Genomic DNA, 25,360 nt, shown 5'->3' with positions numbered 1-25,360 from the left:
TAGGTGTCATGGTGCTGCTTTCTGCCCAGGCCTTAGCTGTAATTATGGATTTATTAATAGGAGATAAATAATTTACACTTTTTAGCAATCAATAAGAACCTCATTAAACATTTGGAATCTAGTTGCTGGAAGAGATTTTGTGTTTTAAATGTTTCATGAATTCTGTTTCTCTCAAACTCATAAACTACTTCATGTGATGGTTTCTCTGACAGTGCCCCCCCTCCCCGTCATAAATCATGCAAGGACAACAATGGCAAGAATAAAAAAAAAAAAATCTGTGATGGTGAGTGCGTACTGGGGCCCTCGGTGTTGTCTTCAATATGCCGCAAAGGGACAAAAGGAGGGCATTTTAGTGGTTTAACAGGCCGGCCCTGTGAGGACAGTGGGGGAGGGGAGGGAGTCTCTGCCTGGACTCATCAGTCTCTTGAAGCATAATTACAGCTTCACATGCTTTTTTTTTTTAACCACTTTTAACTCCTCTGGGTCGCAGCTAATCACAGTGTGAGTTCCCTGCAGCCTGAATGTTATGGACTGAATGGTGCCAAAACACTTCACAACTCAGGCCCATTAAGGATGTGGCAATGAGAGACATATATGTTTCTGTGAGCCCTGAAACATTTCGGGTTATTTATTACTGCACAAATAAAGCTATATGCTCTCTTGCTGTCGTCCATGAAGCTGCAGAGGCTTCACTGCAGCGGATGCATTATTGAAGGCCTTATTGTGTTGTCATCCTTTAAATAGGCTATACAGTTACCGGCCATATTGCTGGGTGACCCTGTTTGGCTCCGCCGCTGCAGGACATCCATAGTGACTCTCTGAAACAGAGGATGTGGGGTAGAATCCGCAGAGAGGACCAGAAACAAGAGGCCAAGACAGAATAGGGGGATGATCCAGACCAGCTTAAAGGTAGAGAGGCAGGGATGGAAGGATGGAGGTCAGTGCAGGTCTAAAGCTTTGTTTGTGCAGGGAGGGCAGGGTGTCGCCTGCAGCTGCTGTGGCCTCTTGACCTGCCGGAGGAACGGATGAGGCCGCTCCAAGCTTGTTTTTCTTTTTTTTTTAATTTTAACACATTGACTGATCTGCTGTTGCAGAGCAAAATAATCCACAGTGTAAGCTTCTTATCTACAGCACAATTTTGTGGAAAAGGAAGCACCAGAAGAGATTATTTGCAATTTGTCCTGTGACCAGCCCCCACGCTACATAACACAGTTTCATTTATTTATCTAATTTTACCTCTAGTGTGTATGCATAAAAAGGCTGTTGTCTATTACACGACAACAGAATACACGTTGACTTAAATTTTGTCCATATTAAAATTTAAAAAATAAGAAAACCACAAATGAAACAAGCAGATTTTTGCCTGAAAACAATTAATAATTTGTCCAAATTATTAAATAAACCAAGTAATGACATAGACAATAAGAAATAAAGAATAGTGAGTGTGTGTGTGTGTCTGTGTATATGTGTGTGTGTGTGTCTGTGTATGTGTGTGTGTGTGTGTACATGTGTGTGTGTGTGTCCATGGTGAATTCTTAAAATCCACGTGTCTCAGTCATGGCCCTATTTAGCTCCTGTGACACACAAACATGACTCAAACCTCAATTCCCATGATGCATCGGAAGGGTAAAAGACGCTTTGACGCGCTGAGCGAGCTCAATCCCTCACGGGAGTTGTAGTCCAGTAAGAAACATCGCTTCCCGTTAAATCAACATCCGCCCTGATTCGCGACATTCGCTAAACTCGCAAACTAGCACGTATTCACGTTTGCACGCGCCCGTGTCAAAACACACAAATAAACCCGGGGGCGCCAAAGCGATATCCGGGAACGACCCCGCCGCGGCGACTGCATTTCCCAGACGCCCCGGCGGTGCGGCGCATGCGCGCTGCGCTGCGGAAGTCTCGTGTGCGGAGTGTAGTCACGTGGAGACAGCGGAGTCTCGTCCAAACAGATCGTGAGCTGTTAGCAGTCAGTCCGCCGCAGCGCCGCTCGGTGCTCCACCGCTTCATGTTGTGTTTTTAGCCCCGCGTCCCTTTAACTCTGAACATTTTATCGAAGAATGAGCGATAACGATGACATCGAAGTCGACAGTGACGTGAGTATGGGCGACTTCCCGCCGCTTTTTGCCTTGTTGTTTTGCTAGCTGGCGATTTAGCTCGAGCTAGCTAGCTCGGCTAGCGTTAGCTGGCTCGGCTAGCCCCGCTTTTCTCCTTGCATCGGGGCTCTGGCTGCGTTTAACACGCAGCGCTAGTTTCCCCCCTGTAGCCCCCGAGCTTCGCCAACCAGCTAATTCAATTCACTCGCTGGTCACCTCAGCGAACAACAGTCAGATTTTGCTGAACAGTTCTGGCTACAATTGTACTTTTTGTTCTGTGTCTTTGCAGGAAGACTCACCGAGGTATCACTGTGTGGTGCGTAATGCTGGGGGGACTTGTCCAGTGTCTCACAAAATGTCTCACTGTCTTAATTTATCCATCACAAACATCTACCTCTTTATTTATTTTTTTATTTTACTGTGTGTGATCGATGGGAAGCGACTGGGTGATGCCTCTGCGCTGTGGTGGTTCTCATTTCTGCGCCAAATCGATATCCGCGCACGGCCACTTTGCGTCATTTTTGCGCACAGCCGAACTGGTTATTGGAGGATCTGTGCGCGTGCAGCGGTTGTTCCTCGGCTGCAGCGTTAGTGCACTGCAGGGTTTCCCCCCCATCCTGTGTGCGCGGCCATAGACACGACATCTATATTTAGACCAAAGCTTTATCCCGTCACCGAGGCTTTTATATCGCTCCTCCATTATTCCTGGACACGTATAACGCGTGAATCTGCAGCCGCTTCGTCGTGTCTCCCTCCTCATCGTCACGGGGGGATTCCGCTCCTGATTTGCACGTTCACACATTTAGGTCACGTCATTATGAAAGAGGGACGTTTTAATTCTGCATCCACGGTGGTGAGGAGGAGGAGGAGGAGAGGGGACCATGGCCGCGCCTGCATCCCTCGGTGCGATCCTTCGTGTCAGGAAGCTCTGCTGCGGGATGTTTTTCCTGTGATTAAAGAGCCATGTTCTCTCTCCAGGCCGCTGGCAGCCGAAATAAATGACGTATAGCTGCACCGCGAGAGAAAAAAAAAAACACCCTGCACGACAACACGACGACTTCTGCACGAAAACCACAATTCCACAATTTTAAAACCCAACACAGACGCAGTATTAAAATTTAAAGCGTTGCACGAGTTACATGCATTAATCTAGTTTGTGCTCGAGCTTCCGACTTTGGTCCCGTTATCGTTGTTTCGTTTGATTCGATGATATCGATGATGGTTAAATCCAGAAATGTGAATCTCCCCATCGCTGTTAGTGACAGCTGCTTCCATCTCTGCACATCTTGTCCTGAATGAAACAGAACGTGGCCTTAATCTGCAGATATACAGACACGGCCCAGACAACTCTGAATATAAATTGTGGCCCGGCAGTGTTCTGCAGGGTTTTCAAACTTCTAAAATGTTAATCTGAATTTAAAAGTCTTTATTTGAAATATTTAACACTAGATTTTAAATACATTTAAAGGTTCAGTGTGTAGAATTTAGTGACATCTAGTGGTGAAGTTGCATGTTGCAGCTGAAGACGTGAAGTTTAGTTTGTCCAGTTTCGGCTACTGTCAAAAACCTGCTCCTGATCTAAATATGAAGTATTTAAATATAAAAGACTCATTCTAGGGTAAAGAAAACTACAATTCATACAATTTAGATGAAACACAGTCTGATTATTTTATATTCAGTTTCTTCCAGTAGATCCCTTTCACCTAAATCCGCCACACTGGACCTTTAAGTAGGTCTCACTTCTGTTGTCCTATAATTGTTTTTTTTAAAGAGAATTGTTTTGGCAGCATGCAGAGTTTGTAATGTCTCAGTGTGTTGTAGTTCTTTCTCACCAAAACAAATATTTCTGTATAAAGACCGTCACAGTGCTGATAGATTTATCTCCCTACGCTCAGCCTGGTTGTGGGAAAGGTGATGGACACTGTCTCTGTCTGTAGTGTGAGAGATAACGTGGTGTTTCCATGGTTTTTCTCAAATCGACTAATTTGCAGTATCTTCAATTTTTGGGGGTGTGTCAGTAACTCTTGGACTCTGTTATTTACTAATATCTGTCATGGATTACTTGGATCTTAAATTTCACTCATTGTGATCTTTAAAAGGTTTTTAGAAAGACTGAAATTTAACCTACAGGAGCCCTGGTATTAATTTAATTATTTGTGGTCTGCATTGAGCAACAATTGCAATAAACATGTTTTAACTCGGATCGGGTTGAACAGTGTTGATCGCGTTTGCTGCCATTTAAAAAGAAATTACATTAGTGCTGTCTTTCATTTATATTTACGCTCGATCTCTGATTTGGGAAAGGATTCTTGGTCTTTTACAAAAAGCCAAAAAATAAATTTCTGTCTTAATGAGAAGAATTAAAGGACATTGATTGGTCCCAAATCTAAACGGGGTGTAATTGTAGTGTTTGAGTTTTTGAAACATCTCTTGAGCGTCATTAATACACAAATAACCTTTGTGAAGTGATGAATGGATTTGGGGGACTGGACCTTCCTCCAGTAGGTGGTTGATGCTTTGTTGCTCAACAAACATGTATTTGGTTGTCAGACCATCTGGTTCAACAGTACACAGCGTGCAAATATGTTCCTTTAGTTTACTTTTGAGGTCCTGACACCTCCGACCGATTGTCAGGTGTTACATCTGTAAACAGGAGAAACGTAAAGAGTCAACAGAGGCAGCGATCGTTGTTAAACTATCCAGCAAATCATACATTTGTCTTCTGTTCAGCGTCTCAGACTAACAAGTTTAACAAGTTGAAACGTAATGAGATCTTCAGTAAGGATTTTTTATTGTAGATTGTTGGTTGCATAAAACAACGATAACACAACTGTAATTAATTCAAGAGGGTTTTCCCTCTGTCTTCCACCTGCCTGGTTGAAGTGTTGGCTTTCATGCTGAGAATGTGAAACGACCCTCAGCAGCCACCAGCTCCTCCACCCGGCACCTGGAGCAGTTACATAACTTATCGTGGTCGGTTTCGAATAGATAGCAGCGCACGTCATGTCTACTCTCAGGCATCCAGCAAAAGGTATCAGTTTTATGATGAACTGATAACACTTGCACGGCCGTGGTGCATCAGATAACACGTACAGTAACTTGGGAGGCACCACAACATGTCTCAGTATAATTAGCTCGTATTTTTGTTGTGTGTAAATTGATGTAGGAAATTATTTGAATCAATCAGTGCTTGTAAGAGTTTAGTGGTTAAATTTGTTTCTCAGCCTCAAATCACAGAAATGGCTGCTATGAAAATGGCTGCCGTGCTGTGCCGTAATTACACCAGCTCAGTGTTTGTTTATGCCAGAGTTAATAGAGCGAGCGGAGGCTGTTTGTATGATACGACGAGGATCATGGTCCTGGTGGATTTGTGTCTCCTGGCTGGTCTGTGGCTCTTGTGCAACAGGAGCAGCTGTTGCCATGCCAGCCAGACTGATCACAAGATGAGAATTGTGGGAAATATTCGGTGATTATTTTTAAATATAGTTTGTCATTATGGTTTCCGTTTCACTTCCGTTCAGGATTTGGTCTGAGGTCCGTCACCTCAGAAGAATGTTTCTCCTCTTTATGTTTTCAAAGCAGCAGCTTGAGTCACGCTTTAACTTTGACCCTCCCACCAAACCTGTGACGGCGGAGGCGTGTTCTAACCTGCGTGCTGTCTCACCTGCGGCTCTGTTTGGTTTCTGTTGTGATCTGTGGACGACGTGAGTCAGATGACACCAGGTCACATGACGTGAACGTTGACTCCCATTCAGCCACATGCAGTCGTGACCGTTTTACCAACGTATCACCAGTACTTAAATCAGGCCTTTGGTTTATTGCAGAACTGGTGCCGGCGTGGATCAGTCTTTAATCAGATGTGACCTGAGGCTGGTGGTCTGGTCAAAACCAGGCAGGAAACTGATCTCCTGCCTGGTCTGGTGATCATGGCAGCCATCTTGTGCCTTTACAGTCGAATGAGTATTCAAATGATCAGTTGGATTTTGCAGCCTCTTGGACGCTGCTGCACGAGTATAAGTTAGTTATTTTTACATCTTGACACGAGACGTGGTTTGGTTTGATTCAGTGCACAGGCTGGTAATTAACGGTGGATTTTGTCTTTGTGAGGGAGACGTCATATGATTCAAGCTGTGCGATGTAAAAGAACACAGGAAACACTGAGGGACACAAAAGTTCAGAACAGAAAACAAACTCCTACACGTCACTGAGCCGCAGCCTTCTGCTTTTAAACCCTGAAACCTAAACTGCAACAAGCAAAGATACCATACTTGAAGTTTATCCTGGTAACAGTCAAAAGGACTCATCGTGCAGAAGCTGAACTTTTATGCAAATAAATAAACAAATAAGTGTTTTAAATTAGATAAATTCAAAAGGAGACATGTTTTACACCAGACTTTGTTAAATAAACACAAAAAACACTGGACACTAAAAAATGTGAAATATTGAAACGTTTACAAACTTTTTTAAACACTGAAAAAGTTATTTGAACATTTTAAGAAAAATTTTCTTGCCACTGTGCGTCACCGACACATTTTTCTCTGCACGTCACAAAGCGTCACAACAACATGTGTTAGAGGACGGGGAACTTAAACGTTCTAGCTGTTACGGTTTTTATGTTACATTGATTTTGACAGGATCATGTAAACAACAAGGTTTAAGTCCGTTTCCAGAAAGTTAAAACAGTTTTATTTCCTCATTGAGCTTTTCACCATGAGGCTATCGACTCGTTAAACTGTGACACAGTCTCTCACTAGATAAAATTAATCTGTGACCTTGATTATTATTCCTCTTTGTCTCTACCGAGCTGATGCGTGACCAACATCTGGTGCATGTGTAGTTGATGCTGAGGAACGTGTGGTTAGTTTTCGTTAGGTTCTAAACGAAAGTGATAATTTGAGAATGTCTCAGGTCTGTGAGAAAACACATCTGTCAGCATCTTTATGTTTTTCTTTGCCTGAACCATTGCACTAAACTTTAAATAGAGAAAAAGCACATTTAGTCCATGTCTTGTCTCATCACTGTGTATTTTTTATCTTTCTTGTTATACTGATATATACAAAATGTGGGTTGTAGCTTCACACATATTAATATTTTCCTGGTCTTGTCAGTTTTCTATGAATGTAAAAAAATTTTAAACACACAAATTGATTTCGCTTTGGGTTTTGGTAAAACTTTGTAAATAATCAGTTCTGCAGCTGCTGTAGTAGTTTTCCAGTGTGACTGTAAATACACCTAAAATACACCAATATTTAATCTAATGTTGATCTAATTTTCAAAACATGGGTCTAATCTTTGAAAACAAATCAATTCTCCAAGGACGACAGTTTGTAACAATCTCTTTCATCAAGGTTTTACTGATATTTCAATCTGCTGTTTGTATAATTTAGAATATTAAGATTATTAACTTAGAGAATGAGCTTCTTTTGACATATAAATGACCAGAAATGATGATTTCATCAGTGGTTCATCTGTAGCTGGAACAGAAGGTTGATGGATCACTTTGTGATCTAACAGATCAAGGAATCTGTGATGGGAATGTTTCAGAGTTCTATTTATTAATTAATCAGTAATTATTACTAGTTGGATCCCTGATGTCATCTCATTCATGACATTAGGACGTAAACATAAAAAATATTTTCCATGCAATGTTTTTTATCTTTACATATTATATTACACTTATATATCTAGGCTTGGTCACATGATCAGATCAGTGTTTGTAGACTCTGGAATAGTTCAATGATAAATAACCACACAGAATCCAGAGCGCAGTCACAGTTTGCTCGGTTAAGGCGGAGCGGGACTTGGCAGCAGAGCGGCTTGTGTAGTTTTGACCACGGACGGCTGGACACCCGCCGTCCTCTACCCACGCTGCTCTGCTGCCGGGCTGAAGGCCGTGTGACTCTTGTCATTGCAGGCAGACAAACGGGCACACCACAATGCGCTGGAGCGTAAACGTAGGGACCACATCAAAGACAGCTTTCACAGCCTGCGGGACTCTGTGCCCGCCCTGCAGGGAGAAAAGGTTGGTAACCCCCAGACTGTAAGTTCCCCAGCACTTTTCTAATCATCACACTCAAACTTATTTTTGTTGTTTTGTCTTGTGTTTGCTTGAAGTGTGTGTGTGTGTTTGTGTGTTCAACATGAAATTGACTGTTTAGAAAATGTAATAATAGAATTTGTGCCATTATGTAATTAAGACGATTTCTAGTGAATAATCAGAGATGCAGATGTCTTCACTCAATGTGTGTGTGTGTGTTTGTCAGTGGAGGGAAATAGTTGGGCTGGGAGGAGGAGGGCAGCTGGCGTAACAGAGCAGAGTGGCAGCGAGACGAGCGATGCAGTCTTAAAGACTTGGACCGATGTCAGGAAGTTATTATGAGGACATTTTTGTTGCTCTCTTCCTGTTTTGACATCCAGGACGTTTGGAGCCGCTTCAGTTACTGGCCGCTCCGTGTTTTCTTTTCCCCTAAAAGACCCGTTCAGGACGGGCGAGCAGTGTGAAGGGCGGCGGCTCGTGAGATGCTCAGAGGGAAGTGTGCTCATAATGTGTATAAAGTGTTGGGTTACAGTTCTCACAACCATACTGCTGTTGTTGCTCTGTAGGAGCAGTGAACATTAGGGCTGCGCATGAATCCGAATGTATTTACATACTGTTTGTGTTAGGAACCATGTAGTTCCTGACTAATTCTAATGATCACTTCAGTTCCTTTCCCAAAATCATAATCCCGCTCATTTGATGTAATAACTAAAGCTGATGCAACTGCTCCTTTGATTCAAAAGCCAAACACTCACCAGTTCCAGCTTCTCAGATGTAAAAACCATCTGGTTTAATCAGCGTTCTATCAAATGTTTGTTACATGCGATGAAATGTTCCGACCTTCCCTCGGTTTAAGCCGATAACCAAGACAACAGCTGATGAATCAAAAAGGAAAACAAAACTTGTCCCAGTTCTTGCTGACGTAATGAGGTGGGCTCGGTTACGTTAGGTTCCTCAGCTTTGCAGTAAATCACCACAGGGAATCCTTGTTTTGACGTAAATCATTGACGTGAATAAAGATGGACGACATGCCTCCACTTCCTCCCACTATTGAGAAATGAATACAAAAAATCCTGAATACGATGTCATGTCTTCCATCTTTATACAGACGATGATATGAATGCAGAAGTTGAGGTAAAGACTTAGTTTTAAGAAGTTTCTCATGATGATTTATATATTATTATATATTATTATATTACTGTGTTGAGGTTCTGTCGTCCTCTGACGTGATGGAACTGTCCACTAACAGGCTGCAGCAGCTTGTTTGATGTAATCGGGTCAAACACTGTGACAGTTCTGTGTCAGGGTCGTGACCTGACCCCTGGAGGTCAGACTGAAGTGCTCGTACATAGTGAGACGTTAAGAGGAGACAGATTTCCCTGCTGCTGTTTCTATGTGTGTGCGTGTGTGTGTGCATGTCTGTGTGTAGCATAACGTGCATGAATTTTTATATTAAAGACTGTATACATGCGTCATTGCTTCATTTTTGCATGTGTCACTAACAGCAGTCTACCAAACAGGCGTCTCGAGCTCAAATCCTAGACAAAGCCACAGAGTACATCCAGTACATGAGGCGAAAAAATCACACGCACCAGCAGGACATCGACGACTTGAAGAGGCAGAATGCTCTGCTGGAGCAGCAAGGTAACGACGCCACTGCATTTCACTGCTTCACTCTCATCTCCTCCCTCAGGCTCAGGGACACTTGACGTTTCTACCTATTACACCTGCGAGATAGATTCTGAGAACCTGAGGCAGCTCTGAGAATCTTTCCAGCAAATAAAAATGGCCCTGCAGTGATAGAGGGGAGGCCAAAGACAAATGCTAATGCTTTTGTGAAACGCTGTTGTTGCTCCTTCTTTGTCTTCCTGCAGTGCGTGCTCTGGAGAAAGTGAAGGGCTCCGCCCAGCTTCAGGCCAGCTACTCCTCATCCGACAGCAGCCTGTACACCAACCCCAAAGGCAGCGCTGTGTCGGCGTTCGACGGAGGCTCCGACTCCAGCTCCGAGTCGGAGCCCGAGGAGCCGCCCAACAGGAAGAAGCTGCGCGTGGAGGCCAGCTAGAAAGCCGCTCGGCTCGAAACCCGGCCGAGGTGGCGGTGGCGGGGGACAAGGGGAGGGTGAGAGCGAACGCGGCCTTCAAAGCTCTCGAGGCTCATCGAACCCTCCCCCTCATCTCTCACGACGACGACGACAACCACCGCCACCGGCCGCCCTCACTGACGTCTTCGTTCTCTCTCTCTCCTCCATCTCTGGGTGGGCTCGCACTGGAGAGTCGTGACCCCTCAAACCTCCGCCCACCACAACCCTCTCTCCCTCTTCTCGCTCCACCAGGTCTCTGCGAACAGGAGAGAGGAAGCCAGCAGGGTGGAAGACGACTGCTTCAATACATGTAGAGAGCTTCAGGTTTTTTTCCCCTCCCTACCCCCCCCCCCCCTTCTCTCCCTCTCTCCTCCTCTCTCTCCCTCTCTCCTCCTCTCTCCTCCCTGGTTCTGCGTCATTGGTATTTCCCCTCTAGCAACGTCAGCAGTCCAAAACCCAAAAAGAGGCAGCTTGGCTACTTAAAGACTTGATGCTTTTTTTGTACCCTCAATGAAGCCCCTCCTCCGACCCGGGGTTGTTTTGGAGGGGGGGGGGGCACCAGGCGTACTCCTCCAAGCACTGCTATATTATATATTTGACTTTCTTTTTGTTCATTTCTTTATTCTTGATTAAAAACCTGTTTAGAATCTACACACACACACACACACCTAGATAAATGGTCCTGGAGAAGTTTACCTTTTTTAAAAATAAAACTTAAAAAAAAGAAACCGATTTGTAGCTTAATTTTTTTCCACTAAAGAATGTGAAGGCGCTTTGAAGCAAACGTAAAAGTGATACCCACCTCAGGCCCACTGGAGCGCAGGCGTTTTCTGCCCCGACACGTTAACACGACAAAAAAGAGAAAAAAAAAGAAACCGTGACTCTGTTGAAATTGATGTTTTGAAGGAGAATATTCCTAAACTTGTATCGTATTTCGTCCTTTAGCTTGAAGTAGTGAATGACTTTAGGTGGCTGAATACGTTAGGCATCTCGTTTTATATATTATTATACAAAAAAAAAGCAATGATTGGATGTTTTCGAGTTGAAAAAAAAAAATATGTTATGCATTTTGTAGTAATCTCACGAGTCATTTGGGAAAATGCCAATTTGTCACACGTAGTTTTTCCTTAAAGGGTATGAAATAGGTATTGAATGTCAGAAGGTAGCTCCCGTCCGTCGCAGTACAAGGAAGCGGAATCGGTCCCTGTTGATGTGTTGTGCTTTACACGGTAAAATCATGTTGCTGAATCTCCCCCGAGACATAAGAAAGCATTTTGCGTGTCTAGGAAACGTGTGTGTATGTATATTGGTTCCATTTTATTTGCATTTAGGAGGATATCATTAGCGTAATAGGTCTTTGTTTGTCCGATTCCATTCCATGGAAATTACAAGTATGTTGTACATACTGCCAACAATTGTCTTGCAAGTTGAGGCCTACCTTTACTATGAGACTATAAAATAAACTATTTTATCCTTTAACATGTTCTTCGTGCCTTTTTTTTTTCATTTGACTGTCGGGCTTCAAATGTAACGAAACATGTTCCGGAAGTGTGTGTGTTAAAATCCTGCGGTGGATTTAATGACGGGTTTCATCTTCCACCTCTCTGCTGCTGTAAAGCTTTTCGTGCAGTCAAACACAAATTCAGGTTTTTCTGGTTTCCAGTGTTGCCAGCAGGTGTCTGGATAAGACCGAGGGAGACGAGTCTCTCGTGGTGGGACGTCTTTCTGCTGTGATGTCATTATGTACTTTGTCTGTTGACAGCAGCCGACAAACCCGCTTCTGTCTTTTCTGATTTAGAAGATGGATTTTGTGTTTGTTTTTAATTCCAGCCAAAGCTTGTACCAAAGTGGAAGTATCTGATATGTTTCCTATTTCATGTATTGTTTTGGCTTTGCAACTATTTAACGAGATGTCAACAGGTGATGAAAGAAACATTTTCACGGCTTCAGATTAAGATTTGCTGCAGATGTGTGTGACAGTAAATTGACAATTTCTAGTTTGCAAAGACACCAACTTAAATAACAATTTTTTAAAGATCTTCTGAGATTCAACAGATAATTTGTCTGTAATTAGAATTAGACCCAGATTAAAAAGTCCTTTTGACAAGTTATGAACAATTTTGCTTCTGGTGTAAAGAATCTTGAAATGATCTGAATTTTGTTGGTTAAAAGTTTTTTATTAGTCTAAATTCCAGGACTCCACCCAAACAATATCTAAAAGTAATCCTCTGTTTCTCAGTTGAAGCCTCGGCCCTGCTTTCACTGAGTTCTTGGTTTTTAAAACAAATATTTCAACTTTGCTTGTGCGGCTTTGATTTCCATGTGGTGTGTTATAGATTCTCGTTTGGTCTGAAATATTCCACCAACACATTCAGAAGTCATAAATCATTTTCTAACACCGTGATGAGAAGTGCTATATAAAGTTTTATTAACGTCTGTCATAACGAAACCGAACAAAGGTTCACTTTTTATTTCAGAGAAGGAAAACGAGCAAGCAAAACAAATCGGCTGTATGCAAATCTGCCGACACACGACTGTGGAGCTTCACCTCCTAAACTCCGGCTCTCGTGTCTGCCGGAGGTCCGTTATCCTGCCGGGTCCCGGGCTCGTCCTCTTTCAGGCCTGAATGTATCATCTGCTGATTCCAGTCCTTGACCTGGTTCACGTTCAGTGACGTCTCCACTGAGGACAGGGCTAGGACTGAGGGTCAGCTGATGCCGAGGCGGGGTCTGACGGCCCGTCGGCATCGGAGGCTCCAGGCTGTCTGTTGTCTTCTGGGACAGGAAGCCGGTGAAAGTGCTGCAAAGCCTGAGCCACTTTTTCGGGACAAATATTGTAAACGGGATGAGTCGGAGCCTGCAGAGAAAAAACGAGATTAATTTGACCATAGTTGATTTGAACGTCTTCTTACTCCTGAGCCTTTGTTAATGTCATTTATGTGGTCGTATTCGTGTTTAGCAGACACATAGGAATATTCTCCCAACGCGCTACAATGAACTTTACGTGAAAACTAGTTTAACGTCATTCAATATCATCGAGCCTCCAATGAATTTACTGAACCTTTTCTTTCTTAAGAAAGTGGTTAGAAGTTCTAGATACAATTAAATTTATTCAGCTGTTACCAGCTGAAAATAATCGTATCCAACAGAAATGTTGTGAATTAATCCACCCTCATCCCCCCCCCCCGTCCCCGCTGCAGCCTCACCAATCTGTTCTCCTCCTTGCCGACGATCACCTCACAATGGAGGTCCATGTTTCCAAAGTGCTGTGCTACGGAGAGGCCGCTCAGGCAGTAACACGTGTGGTAGAAATCTCTGGATCTGGACACGGGGAAATGATACATCTGAGTTAAACCACATTTAACACTTTGAACAGCAGGGAGAGTGTGTGTGTGTGTGTGTGTGTGTGAGTGTGTGTGTGTGTCTGTGTGTTGCTGGCGTTTATGCGTTGCAGCGTGTGCGTCCAGATGGTGTGGTACTGACTTGCCAGGCTTATCCAAAAGGCCCCCTGTTGGGTTCTGACAGCAGAGGAGGATGTACTCCTGCAAGGCCTGCTGCTCGAACATCCACCGCTGCCGACTCAGCTCCGACTCTCCTGCACGCACACGATTCATCAAACACAAAACTCTAATAATAGACCGATAGACAGTCTGTGACATGACGGAGACGTCGTACCTTCTTTGAATAAGGCTCGGTGGAGAAGAGGCAGGAGTCCCGCCTGCCAGAAAGAGTAGCAGCCGTCCACAAGTTTATTACAGCGGCCCTGGAATCCTCCCTCGAACCGCATCTGCCTGCTGACCACCCACCGCTGAGGACGACACACGACAAACAGAGGAAGAGAAGAGACGCCGTGTTTTAAATCATGTTTTGAAACAATCAGGAGGTTCAACTCGGATCTGCTGGTCAACAGCTGGAACTCCACGGGATCACGCAGGACCGGAGGAGGAAACGAAGAAGTAAAGTAAAGCAGCAGTGACTTAATATTTTGTAGTATTGTTGCCATGGAAACCTGCAGTCTGCTCAGCTCAGATTGGGTAATTATGGGATATTTAACAGCAGCTGGGGTCTATCCTGCTCTCTGCAGCAGAGGGAGGACGATGTTGAGCTTATTAACGTCAGCGAAGAGTTTCAGTTGACGAAGAAGAGTTAAACAAAAGAGCGGGAGGTGGAGGATGCGCAGCCTCGACGTAGCTGAGCCGCAGCACCGTGTTCTCCAGGCTCCGCAGGGTAGATGGAAGTAAACTCAAATGTAGGACAAAGGAAACACATTTCATAAATATGCATCCAAGTCTGTTTTTAGGTTCAACCTGGCCTTCACACATTTTGCACAAAGTAAAAAAAAACATTCAGTCCCCAAAATGTGCTCGATGTTTGTAAACCAGTGTCTGTGTTTCTGTGGGAAATGGGTAAAATGTTCAAATAGTCATTTTTAGGTTTGAAATAGTGAAAAACATTTTGTTGTTTTTTCCAGGTTCGCTCTCGTCTCTGCTGTTAACACTCGCCCCCCCGACTTGAATCTGTTCAATGCTAATGATTAATTCATTCTCGCAGAGATGAAACAGGAGCTGCTTTAATGCAGCGTGACTCATCCGACATCACTAGATAAAGGGCGATTTCATGAAAGATGTTTCTGTTCCAACCCACTCGAACGCTGCGTTGTTTCAAGGCAGCAAATGTTTCATATATGAATGCAGCTGAAAAATGAATTATCAATGTGCGGAATAAACCCCAGATTAAAGCTTGTACTCTCAGATGTTTCCACATTTATGTGAAATGTTTTTCTACACATCAACATGAACATGAACCACAGAGCTGAGCAGTCGAGCTGCTGTAGAAATTCTCGACCTGGTGTCGACTTACAGCCTCCGCCGCGCCCACCGGCAGCCACCTCTGCCCCACCTGGCACCTCCACTGACACTCAGGTTAAACCACGGAGACAGAAATCCATATGCTGGAGTCTCACGGGGACGCTCAGGGACACGGGACACCTCAGAGGACCTGCTCCCGTTAACCTGCGACACTGGTCGGGTTTTGAGCGACTGTTTCAAAAGAGCTACAGAGACGCTGTTTAAAGGAGGAGGGCTGTTTTTCCTTATTAATTGGAAACTGATTCCCAAGGGAATAATTCACTGATCATGATAAAACAAAACGGCGTGTTTAGGGGACTGATGTCCATGAGTGTGTGCAATTTGGTGCAGATCCACATAAAGATCTGGATCTAGCAGATTTAGGAGGGTAGAATTTTTTGTGAGGTAACAAACAGGCTTGACCCCTGAAATGAGATCTTTGTCCACACATGACGGATTTGGTTCAGATTTTTAGGGACTTGAGATGCGATTGCCATTCGAGCTGAATTCGTCGTATCTTCGTGAACAGAACGGAGGAATCTGGGATTCTCCTTTGAAACGGAGTTGTGAAAATGCTGAGGGTTGGTCTATCAGTGACACACTATCTCACTTTTTATTTCCAGATGACCTTAAGCTTCGTGTCAACAAGCATCTGCTGCTGCTGCTGCGTCTCCAGAGCTCCGGGGCTGCGGCTCTGATCCTTTCACTTTTCTGGAAGCAGCCAAATGACAAGAGAATTTCCCTACGGAGATAAAACACCATTTCCCACCGGTCACAACAAAAGCCACTGTTGTAACACTGATGGAGAAATGTGTCGAGACAACTCAAATAAAATAAAGTCAAGGTTCTGCTCAAAGCTCCAACAGGCTGACGGAGACAGAAACTGAATACACATCCAAAACCTATACAAACTTTTCTTGTGTCATATTTCTGATAAAAACGTGTGTTCAGCCGTTATGAGTTACTTTTCTTCGGGAAGTCTCGCTCCGGGTCCAAACATTGTATTCTTATTTTAGCACATCCACGTGTTTCTGCTTTGTTCCCTACAGCCGCCCATAACAGGGATGTTACTTTAGCACAAAGGCTCTGTTGTGATTCATACTGAGTCTTTTTTTTTGTTTTTAGGCGTCAGGCCAAATGAAACCTGATGTTTCTCTGGGGAAGGGGTGTGTTATGTAAGTTTGATGCTTCCTTTTGTTTAATAACCTTAAATTAAATACGCCCTGCTCCAAAAAAGGGGGATGGCTCACCAGCAAGGCTTTGAGATCCAGCATGTGTTCGTTGCCCAGGATGACGAGGGCTGCCGTGCCACAGAACGTGTAGCCGCCGTGGGCCTCCAGACCCGGCACTCCGCTGAGACCACCCTCCCAGTTCTGACACCTGGACACAGAGGAGCCAGTCAGCAAACACATCCTTGATTACAGAGAAACAGAGGAACTTCTTTAACAAGCGCATAATAATCTGAAGTAATGGTGTGTTGTACCTGAGGATCCAGGTGGTCGTGTCCTCGAACAGTTTGGGCGTGAGGATGTTTGTGAGCGATGCTACAGAAGCTGCACAGTACGCGCTCCTACGAGAGGAGGAAATAAACACCGGCGTGTTGTTGGAGGTCAACACAGAGGGATGTCTTCCTACACGCTCACATGATCTTATACAACATTTATTTAGTGCACTAACCAGAAGGTTGGCGGTTTGATTCCCTTTCTTCCCCATTACATATGCCATGTCCTTGGGCAAGATATTGAACTGCAATTCCCCCTGACGGCAGTGTATAAATAGAGAGATACAACCACAGTCTGTGTGGTAGTTTCATCGCTTATTGACATTTTCTTGCCGCTGATACTTACGATATACGTTTTTTGTTATTTGTGAAACTTATACTAATATACAACCTAACAAAATGCTCCACATTTCTCATTGTAATGCAGAAGGGGAGCTGATCTTCTGATATACCCCCCCTTTAATGACATGTAGCCTAATGCAGGCCATTCATTGGTTGGCAACAGATAATGTAGTAAAATAGTAACTGAGGCCTGAGGTTCTTTGTGAAAACATAAGACGATAATAACCTCATCCTCTGAGTAACTGAAATAATATAAATCCTCGCTGATGCAAAAGAGATATTTAAAGAGAGAGGTATTTTTCCTCTTTTCTATCAAGAGGAACAAAAGTGCATTAATAATTCAAAGGAAAGAAAGAGCAACATCATTTTTAAAAAATGTTCCTACGTATTGGATGAGAATAATCACAGCAAATATTCAGCAGTAAAATATTTTGGCTCGTGAACAAATGTCGTAAATAAATAATGTCTTATTTCTGTATGCATTTCATTCTCTGCAGTTGTTCTGTGTGGAAAAAGGCTTTTTAAAAAATGAAGGTGTAGAAGAGAGGCTGGAGGAGGCAGTGTTGTCTTCTGGCTTCTCACCTGACATCCACCTCGCCTCCAACGTGCATCACAAACGAGCCATCTGGCTGCTTCACTGACCAAAGGAAATCTAGGAGCTTCTCTCTGGAGGAGAGAGAGAGAGATAGAGAGAGAGGGAGAGAAAAAAAAGAGGGGGAGGGGTGATTAGGAAGAGGAGGAGGAGATATATGGTGAAAACGAGAAAGGGGGGGGTATCGGATGGAGGGAAAGAGATAAAGCAGAGGAGAAAAAGAGGGAGGGGTTGGCAGCAAAGTGGAATTGTGTCAGTGCTTTGCATTTAATAACGGGCTCATGCAAAGTCAGCTGCTGTTTACAGCTGCTTCATATCAATGAAACAGGATGAGAAACATTAGTAGCTTCACTCACGTGTAAATACAGAGAAAATGAAATCATGGTGACACTGCGTCTGTCATACAAATGGTTTTCATTCACTTCCTGTTACAATTACAATCTTCCAAGAGGTTTATTTAATGTTCTGCAACCGTAACAAAGTCATAGTCACAGTGATGTAGCACTGCATAAAATTACAATTACACAGAGGAGGGTTCAAATTCACCAATTAATAAATCAATGTCAAACACAACGCAGCTGCTTGATAAAAGATTTGAAATGTAAATACGGTTTTCATGATAAACACTATGTGAAAATGAGTGTGGCTGTGTGGCCAGGGCTGTACCTGTCTATAACACTGTAGGCCTCTTCTGTGCCGATGATACAGAGGGCGTTGACGGCAGCGTAGGTGGGTGCCAGGTGGGCGTGCTGCCCCGGTCCCCCGGAGAAACCGCCTGTTGGGCTCTGACAACGAGCCAGGAACTGACACACGCTGGAGAGACAAGAGCCAGAGTTTATGACGTGTAAACAAACAGACACCGTTATATAGAAAAGAGCAGCGGATTATTTGTTTGTATGTATTTGTTTTCTTACGTACTTGTTTAGTTAAGGCTGATGCTAAACATTAGACACATAGACAGAAATGGGACGGTGCCTTTCGTCCGTATTTGTGCACGTCTCCAGAAAGTTTAACGATAAAGACGAAACAGACTAAACGTGGCAAAACCACAGGAATCCACGGAGCAGTGGAGCCAATAGTTCAAGCAAGACGACCATAGGACACGAGATTTCAACAATGGCAGAACTTTATTACTTCGCACAGGCACAAAAAAAAACAGCCGCTTCTGCCTCTTCCCTGAAATTTTTTATTATTTCAACATCCTCCACAGTTGCTATGGTTGTGGTTGACAAAAGCTCGACTCTGTGCTGCCCTCTAGTGGCTGAATTTCTTCAAACCCATGGGAGCATGTGGGGATTGACGGTTACATCGTATGAATCGGACGTCTGTGTAGTCATTTGTAAAGGCAACATAAATGAGCCTTAGAGGGATAGTTTGCTATGTAAACATCAAACAGGTCAATACGTGTGCGTCTCTTCCTGTTATAAACACAATCACACGCGGGTGTGTTCACACATGAGAGCATCCTGTCTGGAAACGGTCAGTGGGATAAGCTTGAATTATCCAACAAGACATTTGGCTGCACGGTTCATTATAAAGCTGGAAGCAGCCGTCAGAAGATGGTAAACTGTGGCCTGAGACGGAGGCACAATAATCAGAGGAGCTGTGACCTTCAGACAAAGACTGATTGGAAGTAAAGAGCCCAGAATGTGACAAGAAAACTTCCCCCATGCCATCACACCAGCAGCAGCAGCAGCTCCTGGACTGTTGACACAAGGCAGGTTGGAGCCATGGATTCTTGCTGTTGATGCCAAATTCTGATCCGACCATCTGCAGCCTCAGCAGAAACCCACACTCGTCAAACATGACTGTGTTTTTCCAGTCTTCAACTGGTGTCCGCTGCGTTCCGCAATTCTTTGTCTAAAACTGAACCCGACAGACAATCTGTCGTTTGTGTCCCAACCCGAACCTGATGTTTTCCAGATTACAGCCACGTGCAGCAACAGAACCCAAATCTGAATATTACAAAAGATTTCAATCTTTTTGTCCGAACCCAACTGGCTTAGGTCGAGGACAAGATGGCAGCATTTGTATTTGTGATATTTTAGCTTCATTTCTAGATAGTTGGAGGAAGCGGACATGCATTGTTCATCTTTATATACAGTCTAGTATCTCAGACCTGCAGAGTCACAGCGGACAAAAAAATCGAACACGGCTGTGTCAGTTCCTTGTAGCTGATGTGGCAGCCACAGCTTCCTGTCTTTCCAGCCTCCGTGCATCAAGCTGCTTCTCTCACAAATGTCATTCTCATCCTCTGCCCCGTGGAGGAATCACAAAACTGAGAGCAAACCTACATCAAATTACAATCCTACGTTAACTTTGGCCGACAAGTCCGGTGCCAGTCCTGACCTGAGAACAGTTCACATTTCACAGGACAGAGAGAAGTCGGTCGTGGGTTGTCTTGTTCTAAACTCTTGGGCCTGTGTGTTTGTGTGTGTGTGTGTGTGTGTGTGTGTGTTTGTGTGTGTGTGCGTGTGTGTGTGTTTGTGTGTGTGTACACGGGTTTCACTTTGGCGCTGGGCAGTAGCAGCTGGTGTGTTGGCAAACCTCACAGTAATAATGAGAGTGTGGGCTGGCAGCCTGGCATCGCTGCACACTAAGGGGTTTGCAGAGTGTTACTTTTGACTGGCAATATTTTAATCAGGTGACATTCTGGTGGCCATGACAACAGCACTGTCTGAAGTCACGGCTGCAGCAACACGTCAGCAATATTGCACCTGATTGTTCTGCTCAATGCCGCCATCACTGCTCTTGAAAATTCAAAGCTTCTTACATGAACTCTGAGACCATCGTCAGTGAGTGTTCGACTACAGAGGAAAGTCAAGATTAATAAAGGAAACGACAGGGGAAAGAAATGATTGATGGATTGATGTAGTGCCTGAAGCTCTCACTCTAATTGGCTGCAGTTGTTCTGTTTTTTTTTCAAGGACAGTTTAGATGTAGCTGCTGCTCCTTATTATCTGTCAACAACTTTGCAATGTGCTTATTAGTAATAACGAGAACTATGCAATGGTGTTCAATAATAGAAGAAATCTGGCGATGCACAGGCTGTATTTGTCCCCTGGTAGCTGTTTAGTAGTAGAGTAGGAGTCTGTGTGTGTTCGTGTGAGACTCACTCTGAGGCGACAGCAGAGGGAATGGGCTCCTCGAGTAACTCCAGACTGTGAAGAATCCAGAAGCAAAGCCAAGGTCTGCTTGCATCCAGACACTAGACAGACACAGACACACACACACACACACACACAAAGGAAAACGAGTCATGAGACACATGGAGAAATATCAATCCACTTGTCGTCAATGGTTGTCTAGTTATGTTTATTGTTTATAACACAAACATACAGTGACGTGACGTCTGTTATGATGTTCTAATTACATAATACTAAGACTTCTGATTGAGACTTGTAGTTTCCACTGATGATTCTTCTTAGATCAACACAATACCACAGAAAAAATCATTTCTGTGACTTTTCTGGGGAGACAGAGAAAAGTTCACACCGTAATTGTTTTTGACGAGTGAATTCAGTGTTACTGTGCTTCAGGTGAACACAGGTGATTATTATTAAAACACAGGAACTAATCCAACCTCTGGTAGAAACTTAGCTTGAGGGGGAGAACTCAGCTGTTTGTGTCTTCAGCGTTTACAATACACAACAGATGTTTCTTTGCTTGCTGGAGGTGCGATACTTTACCTCGTAGGCATCTGATAAATGACGTAAGCCCTTCTTGAGATACTGGTAGTGTTGCTCACGCAACAACGTCGGTCTAAGGAAAAGAGAAGACGACAGAAATATAAATCTCAAATATGTAGTCGTGTGAAAAACAACTGCAACTTTCATCTGCATCTGTAGCTCTGTGCCAGTGTATATGTGTCAGTGAGTCAAAGACAGCTGACGATCCCACCCTCCTCAGCAACACACAACCTACCCACTTCTATTTGCCGCCTGCTCTTTGCACACAGCGTTCACTACGATGATTGTAATTACATTCTACCTACACAGGCTTAGTCACAGATCTATGCTCGTACATTTGACAGCATCAATTCTGCAGCACAACGATCAGTAAGAAGCACAGGACCAGTGCTAAGCAGCTGAAAGGGCCGGGGCCGCCCACCACGGTCATGTGAATCAGATGAGGATTCAGCTCGGCTGTTTAAATGCTGAGGGCAGACGGGGCTGCAGGCAAGTGTGAGGGAAAATGAAACCTGTAATCTCAGCCTCAAGCTGAACAGAGGAAGCATCTGGAAAAGTGAAGAGAGAGAAAAATAAAAAAAACACCTCAACTTCTTACTAAGCCCAAGAAGACAGAGCACACTGCTGCTGTCTTACCTGAACCATCTGGCTCCTTTATTCTTTTAGAACTGATTTTAAAGTCATTTTAATTACCTGCAAAGCTCTTCAGGACTTAACCCTTGTGCATCTCTGACCTTTTAATACCCTATCAACCACGAAAAGCCTCGAGACGCTCGAAAGCTGATCCTCTGATCGCACCCAAAGCACTCCACTAAAAAGAAAGGAGTGACTTTAAGAAAGAACTTACAACATACCTTTAATGGAAGTCTTTAAATAAACCCATATTTCTATGAACTTATCCCTTTGTACATTTTACAAAAATACATCCTCAATGTAAGAAATCATATTCTACAGCAAGTGTAACTTAGCAGTTGGATGAATATGAATACATGTAATCTGAAAAGAAATGCTTTGTATCGTCTAGTCAAACATCTCCCTGTGTGGGTGATTTGTCACCTCAGGATTTTTATAATCGTGGCAATTTATGGAAATTTAATTCTTGCATTTTTCTTGTCAGTGAACCTTCCTTAGCATCTGTGAAGGTAGAGTTTGAAATGTCATTGTTGTTAGAGCGGGCTGTTGGAATTAATTTAAATATGTTTAAAGAAATCAAATGTTCGCCCTTTCTAAAATATCGATGAACCCTGAATTAACCTTTGTTTTCAGCCAATTTAATCCCAAAGAACTTCAAGAGATTAAATAAAACAGCCACAAACAAGACCATTCTTTTTACTGCTTTGTCATTAGAACCACTTTTCTAAGGAGAAGTGGACTAATCAAAATTAATAGTTGAGTCTGCAGCTCAGAGTTGGAAAAGATACCTTCCATTAATTTCTGCAATTATCCTCAAAACCTCTTCTTCATTTAACTTCTAACGAATTACTGAGAGCTGACCTTTTCTCTTGTCAGCTGAACACATGTTCAGACACAAACTATCACAACCAAACACATGACTCCATTTGATTATCTTCATGATATATCATTTACCATGCACTGAATAAACATTTCCCCACTGGCTACAGTGCCGGTGACATTCAGGCCCGTGCAGTTGTCATAGAAATGAGATGAGTCAACCCATTAACGGGGACCTGATGGCAGATAGCAGCAGCAAAGCATGTGGGCTGATCAGCTCATCGTCGAGAGCAATCATACGTCTCCATGTGGCCGTGTCTCACTGGAAAACAGCAGGTGTTCTGTGAGCTGCAGCCAATGAGCAGGATTCTGGGAAATGTTCCATAATAGCTGTTTAACATTATGACAGCTCGATGAAAACACACGATCATCACTAATATGTCACATTCACAATATCTGACCAAATTATCCACTGTTGGTTTTAAAAATACGAGTTTGTCTGTGCTCAGTTTTGTCTTCTCCACTATATAGAGATTTATAATCCACTGCACTGAGGTCAGGACAATTGAATGTCCTGATTTCACATTAATATTAAACTAATATCAAACTGTACAGAGTCACATGTCTGAAGCAGCTTCATTTTCCACTTTCTACATATAAACAACACTGCAGGGTCGTAGGTGTTGTCCTCGTGGTATAAATCAAACAGCCTTAAAAATTAATATTTGAATAATTTATACATGGCATTTAGAACAGTGGTCCCCAAACTAGGGGGTCTGACCTCGGGGGGGGAAAAATCTCTGATGGGGGGGGTTAATTATTAGGAACAATCTAATGCCAGTAATTTAAAGAATTACAAAGGAGTATTTCCAGGGGGGAATGAATACTTACTGTGGTAAGCTGTGTATCTGCTGGTAAACACTGATGACTTCTTTAATGCTGCATTCCACTTTTTTCTGATGAAAAGAGACAGAACAGGTGAGAGGAGCGTGAACGGTCGTAATACAGATATATTGGTGTCTGTGTTTGCTGATAGAAGAACTTTTATTTTACAAGAGAAAAAAATATACAGAAAAATAAAATGTTTATTCCAATTCTATACATGTATCAGCATTTAACTTATTTACTCCCATCAGCCTTCTTCAGATCTGGTGAATAGTTTAATTGTCAATGATTTTTAAATATTATATTTAACAAAACAACTGAACGATTACACTGCACATTAATGGAGAATGATAATAATAGAATAGTTCGGCTTTGGTAAAATATTATTACACATTTAAGTTTAAAATAGACAATAATAGTAATGATAGTAATAGATGTTATAATGTGTTATTAAATGTGATTGTGGCCCCGGGTGAACTTATTCGATTGCATCTTCCTCCTCTGCTAACAGCTAAGTTCATTTAAACGTAATCCAATTAAACCACGATGCTAGCCACGGGGGGAAACTTGCGCTTGTTGGAAGCAGCGCGGTGTGTTAATAATAATGTAATAACAGTGTGTTCTCACTTCATCTCGGTAACAGACAGATAAAAGTATTTCAAATAAAAGTGATTCCGCTGTCACACTTTGCAAAGTCAGTGCTAGCGGCGCTAGCATTAGCCACGCGAGCTAACGGAGCCCCACCTGCTCCACCGAAGTCACCGTCTCCACCCCGTCGTCCGCGAACATCTGCGCGGCGTGGCCCTCGCCGAAGCACCGCAGTGGCGTCGTCGCAGCGTCCATGATGGAGATGCTGCGGACACGGTGACGATCCGTGGTGAAGCCGGAGCACTTTGTTTTGATTGTTCGCTCACTTTCACTTCCGGTTGAAGTCGGAGTGGGCGGAAACTACGCACACGCCCTCCACGGCAGCTCCAGAGGGACAAACTGCATTTCAACCGGAAAGCGATTGTGTGATTTTTATAATTCAACACATGGTTTTACGAGCGTGTGCACGTGAACTAAGGCCCGTCCCCATGTTGTTTCGCATCCCTGTTGCTTCAGTGGGGAAGTAGAAATGCAACCAAAAGGTTTTATTTCAAGTCAAATCAATACCACGCAAACATAAGAATACCGGATGTTGGTGTTTTTCGCTCTTCAAAATAAATCCTGAGGTAAAAACCCTGCCCCGTAACAATGGCCCCGATTGCCCTGTTTGTTTAACCTGGGGCCTCCAAGTTCCCATTGAGTGCAGGTGCAGAGAGCACAATGCAACCAGTGCTGAGAAACTACCTGGACTCTGTCTTTCAGTCTGTGGTCATGTGATGGGTCAACATTTCATTTAGGGCAATACATTATGTGACTGCAGTACAAAGTTGATCGCTATAGAGTATACAATTCACAACGAACCTCATTTCAACAGATGGATTTTCATCAAGATGGTTTCAAAACAAATTCACCAGAAACAAATATAAAAAACAAAAATGGTTACTCGGGGGGTTTGAACCCTCAGAGGCTCCAGGGCCTCAGAATAACTGCTCATACTGTAGATTTTATTCAAGTACCTTTATGTCACAAGTGGGTAAAACTGGCTTCTATAAAGTAGTAGGAGCACATAGAGCAAACTAAGCACTACTACCTTATTGTAAGGTCCCATCTTGTCGAATACAAAATACAATATAACTATAGATATAACAAAAGGAAAACAGCAATGTAAATATAGATATAAATGACATTTAATGTTTAAAAACCAGTTAAGGAAATGATTTTGAATGTTAAGTGCAGAAATAGCAGATAAATA

At 43.3% G+C, this 25,360-nt stretch overlaps 2 protein-coding genes across 9 annotated transcripts; one reads left to right on the top strand and one right to left on the bottom strand.

The window, feature by feature from the left end:
• The first annotated feature begins 1,885 nt into the window (after positions 1-1,885).
• On the top strand, positions 1,886-11,692 carry max (myc associated factor X). 8 transcript variants are annotated; one of them, XM_020097608.2, is made up of 5 exons: positions 1,907-2,096; positions 2,386-2,412; positions 8,011-8,118; positions 9,654-9,777; positions 10,008-11,692. In XM_020097608.2, the coding sequence occupies exons 1-5, from the start codon at positions 2,061-2,063 to the stop codon at positions 10,193-10,195; spliced, it is 483 nt and encodes a 160-aa protein (XP_019953167.1). In that variant the 5' UTR covers positions 1,907-2,060; the 3' UTR covers positions 10,196-11,692. The 8 variants fall into 8 exon arrangements, with proteins under 8 accessions (XP_019953165.1, XP_019953167.1, XP_019953164.1 ...); XM_020097605.2 differs by having other exon boundaries at positions 1,911-2,096; positions 9,639-9,777; XM_020097604.2 differs by having other exon boundaries at positions 1,911-2,096; positions 8,011-8,136.
• A 925-nt stretch (positions 11,693-12,617) lies between these two features.
• fntb (farnesyltransferase, CAAX box, subunit beta) lies at positions 12,618-24,477 on the bottom strand. Its single transcript, XM_020097600.2, has 12 exons — positions 24,265-24,477; positions 23,527-23,591; positions 21,184-21,256; positions 20,611-20,702; positions 18,161-18,307; positions 17,485-17,568; positions 16,543-16,629; positions 16,310-16,439; positions 13,888-14,020; positions 13,696-13,807; positions 13,419-13,533; positions 12,618-13,069 (listed from the first exon to the last, which is right to left on the bottom strand). Exons 1-12 carry the CDS (start codon positions 24,361-24,363, stop codon positions 12,908-12,910), a joined length of 1,299 nt encoding a protein of 432 aa, XP_019953159.1. The 5' UTR covers positions 24,364-24,477; the 3' UTR covers positions 12,618-12,907.
• Between the last annotated feature and the right edge of the window lie 883 nt (positions 24,478-25,360).

The sequence above is a fragment of the Paralichthys olivaceus genome, chromosome 19 (genome assembly GCF_024713975.1).
Source record: "Paralichthys olivaceus isolate ysfri-2021 chromosome 19, ASM2471397v2, whole genome shotgun sequence".
Classification (NCBI taxonomy): Eukaryota; Metazoa; Chordata; class Actinopteri; order Pleuronectiformes; family Paralichthyidae; genus Paralichthys; species Paralichthys olivaceus.
The sequence above is the reverse complement of the archived record's forward strand: the minus strand, read 5'-3'. Positions and strand labels throughout refer to the sequence as shown.

What these genes read in the sequence shown, in the direction of transcription:
- max (XM_020097601.2), top strand. Translation starts at nt 2,061, where the DNA reads ATGAGCGATAACGATGACATCGAAGTCGACAGTGAC. An exon ending in ACATCGAAGTCGACAGTGAC is followed by an intron (nt 2,097 to 2,385) that starts GTGAGTATGGGC and finishes GTGTCTTTGCAG; the next exon opens with GAAGACTCACCGAGGTATCA. An exon ending in CACCGAGGTATCACTGTGTG is followed by an intron (nt 2,413 to 8,010) that starts GTGCGTAATGCT and finishes TTGTCATTGCAG; the next exon opens with GCAGACAAACGGGCACACCA.
- fntb (XM_020097600.2), bottom strand. Translation starts at nt 24,363, where the DNA reads ATGGACGCTGCGACGACGCCACTGCGGTGCTTCGGCGAGGGCCACGCC. An exon ending in CGGTGACTTCGGTGGAGCAG is followed by an intron (nt 23,592 to 24,264) that starts GTGGGGCTCCGT and finishes TCTTTTCATCAG; the next exon opens with AAAAAAGTGGAATGCAGCAT. An exon ending in CCGAGCCTTATTCAAAGAAG is followed by an intron (nt 13,808 to 13,887) that starts GTACGACGTCTC and finishes GTGTGCGTGCAG; the next exon opens with GAGAGTCGGAGCTGAGTCGG.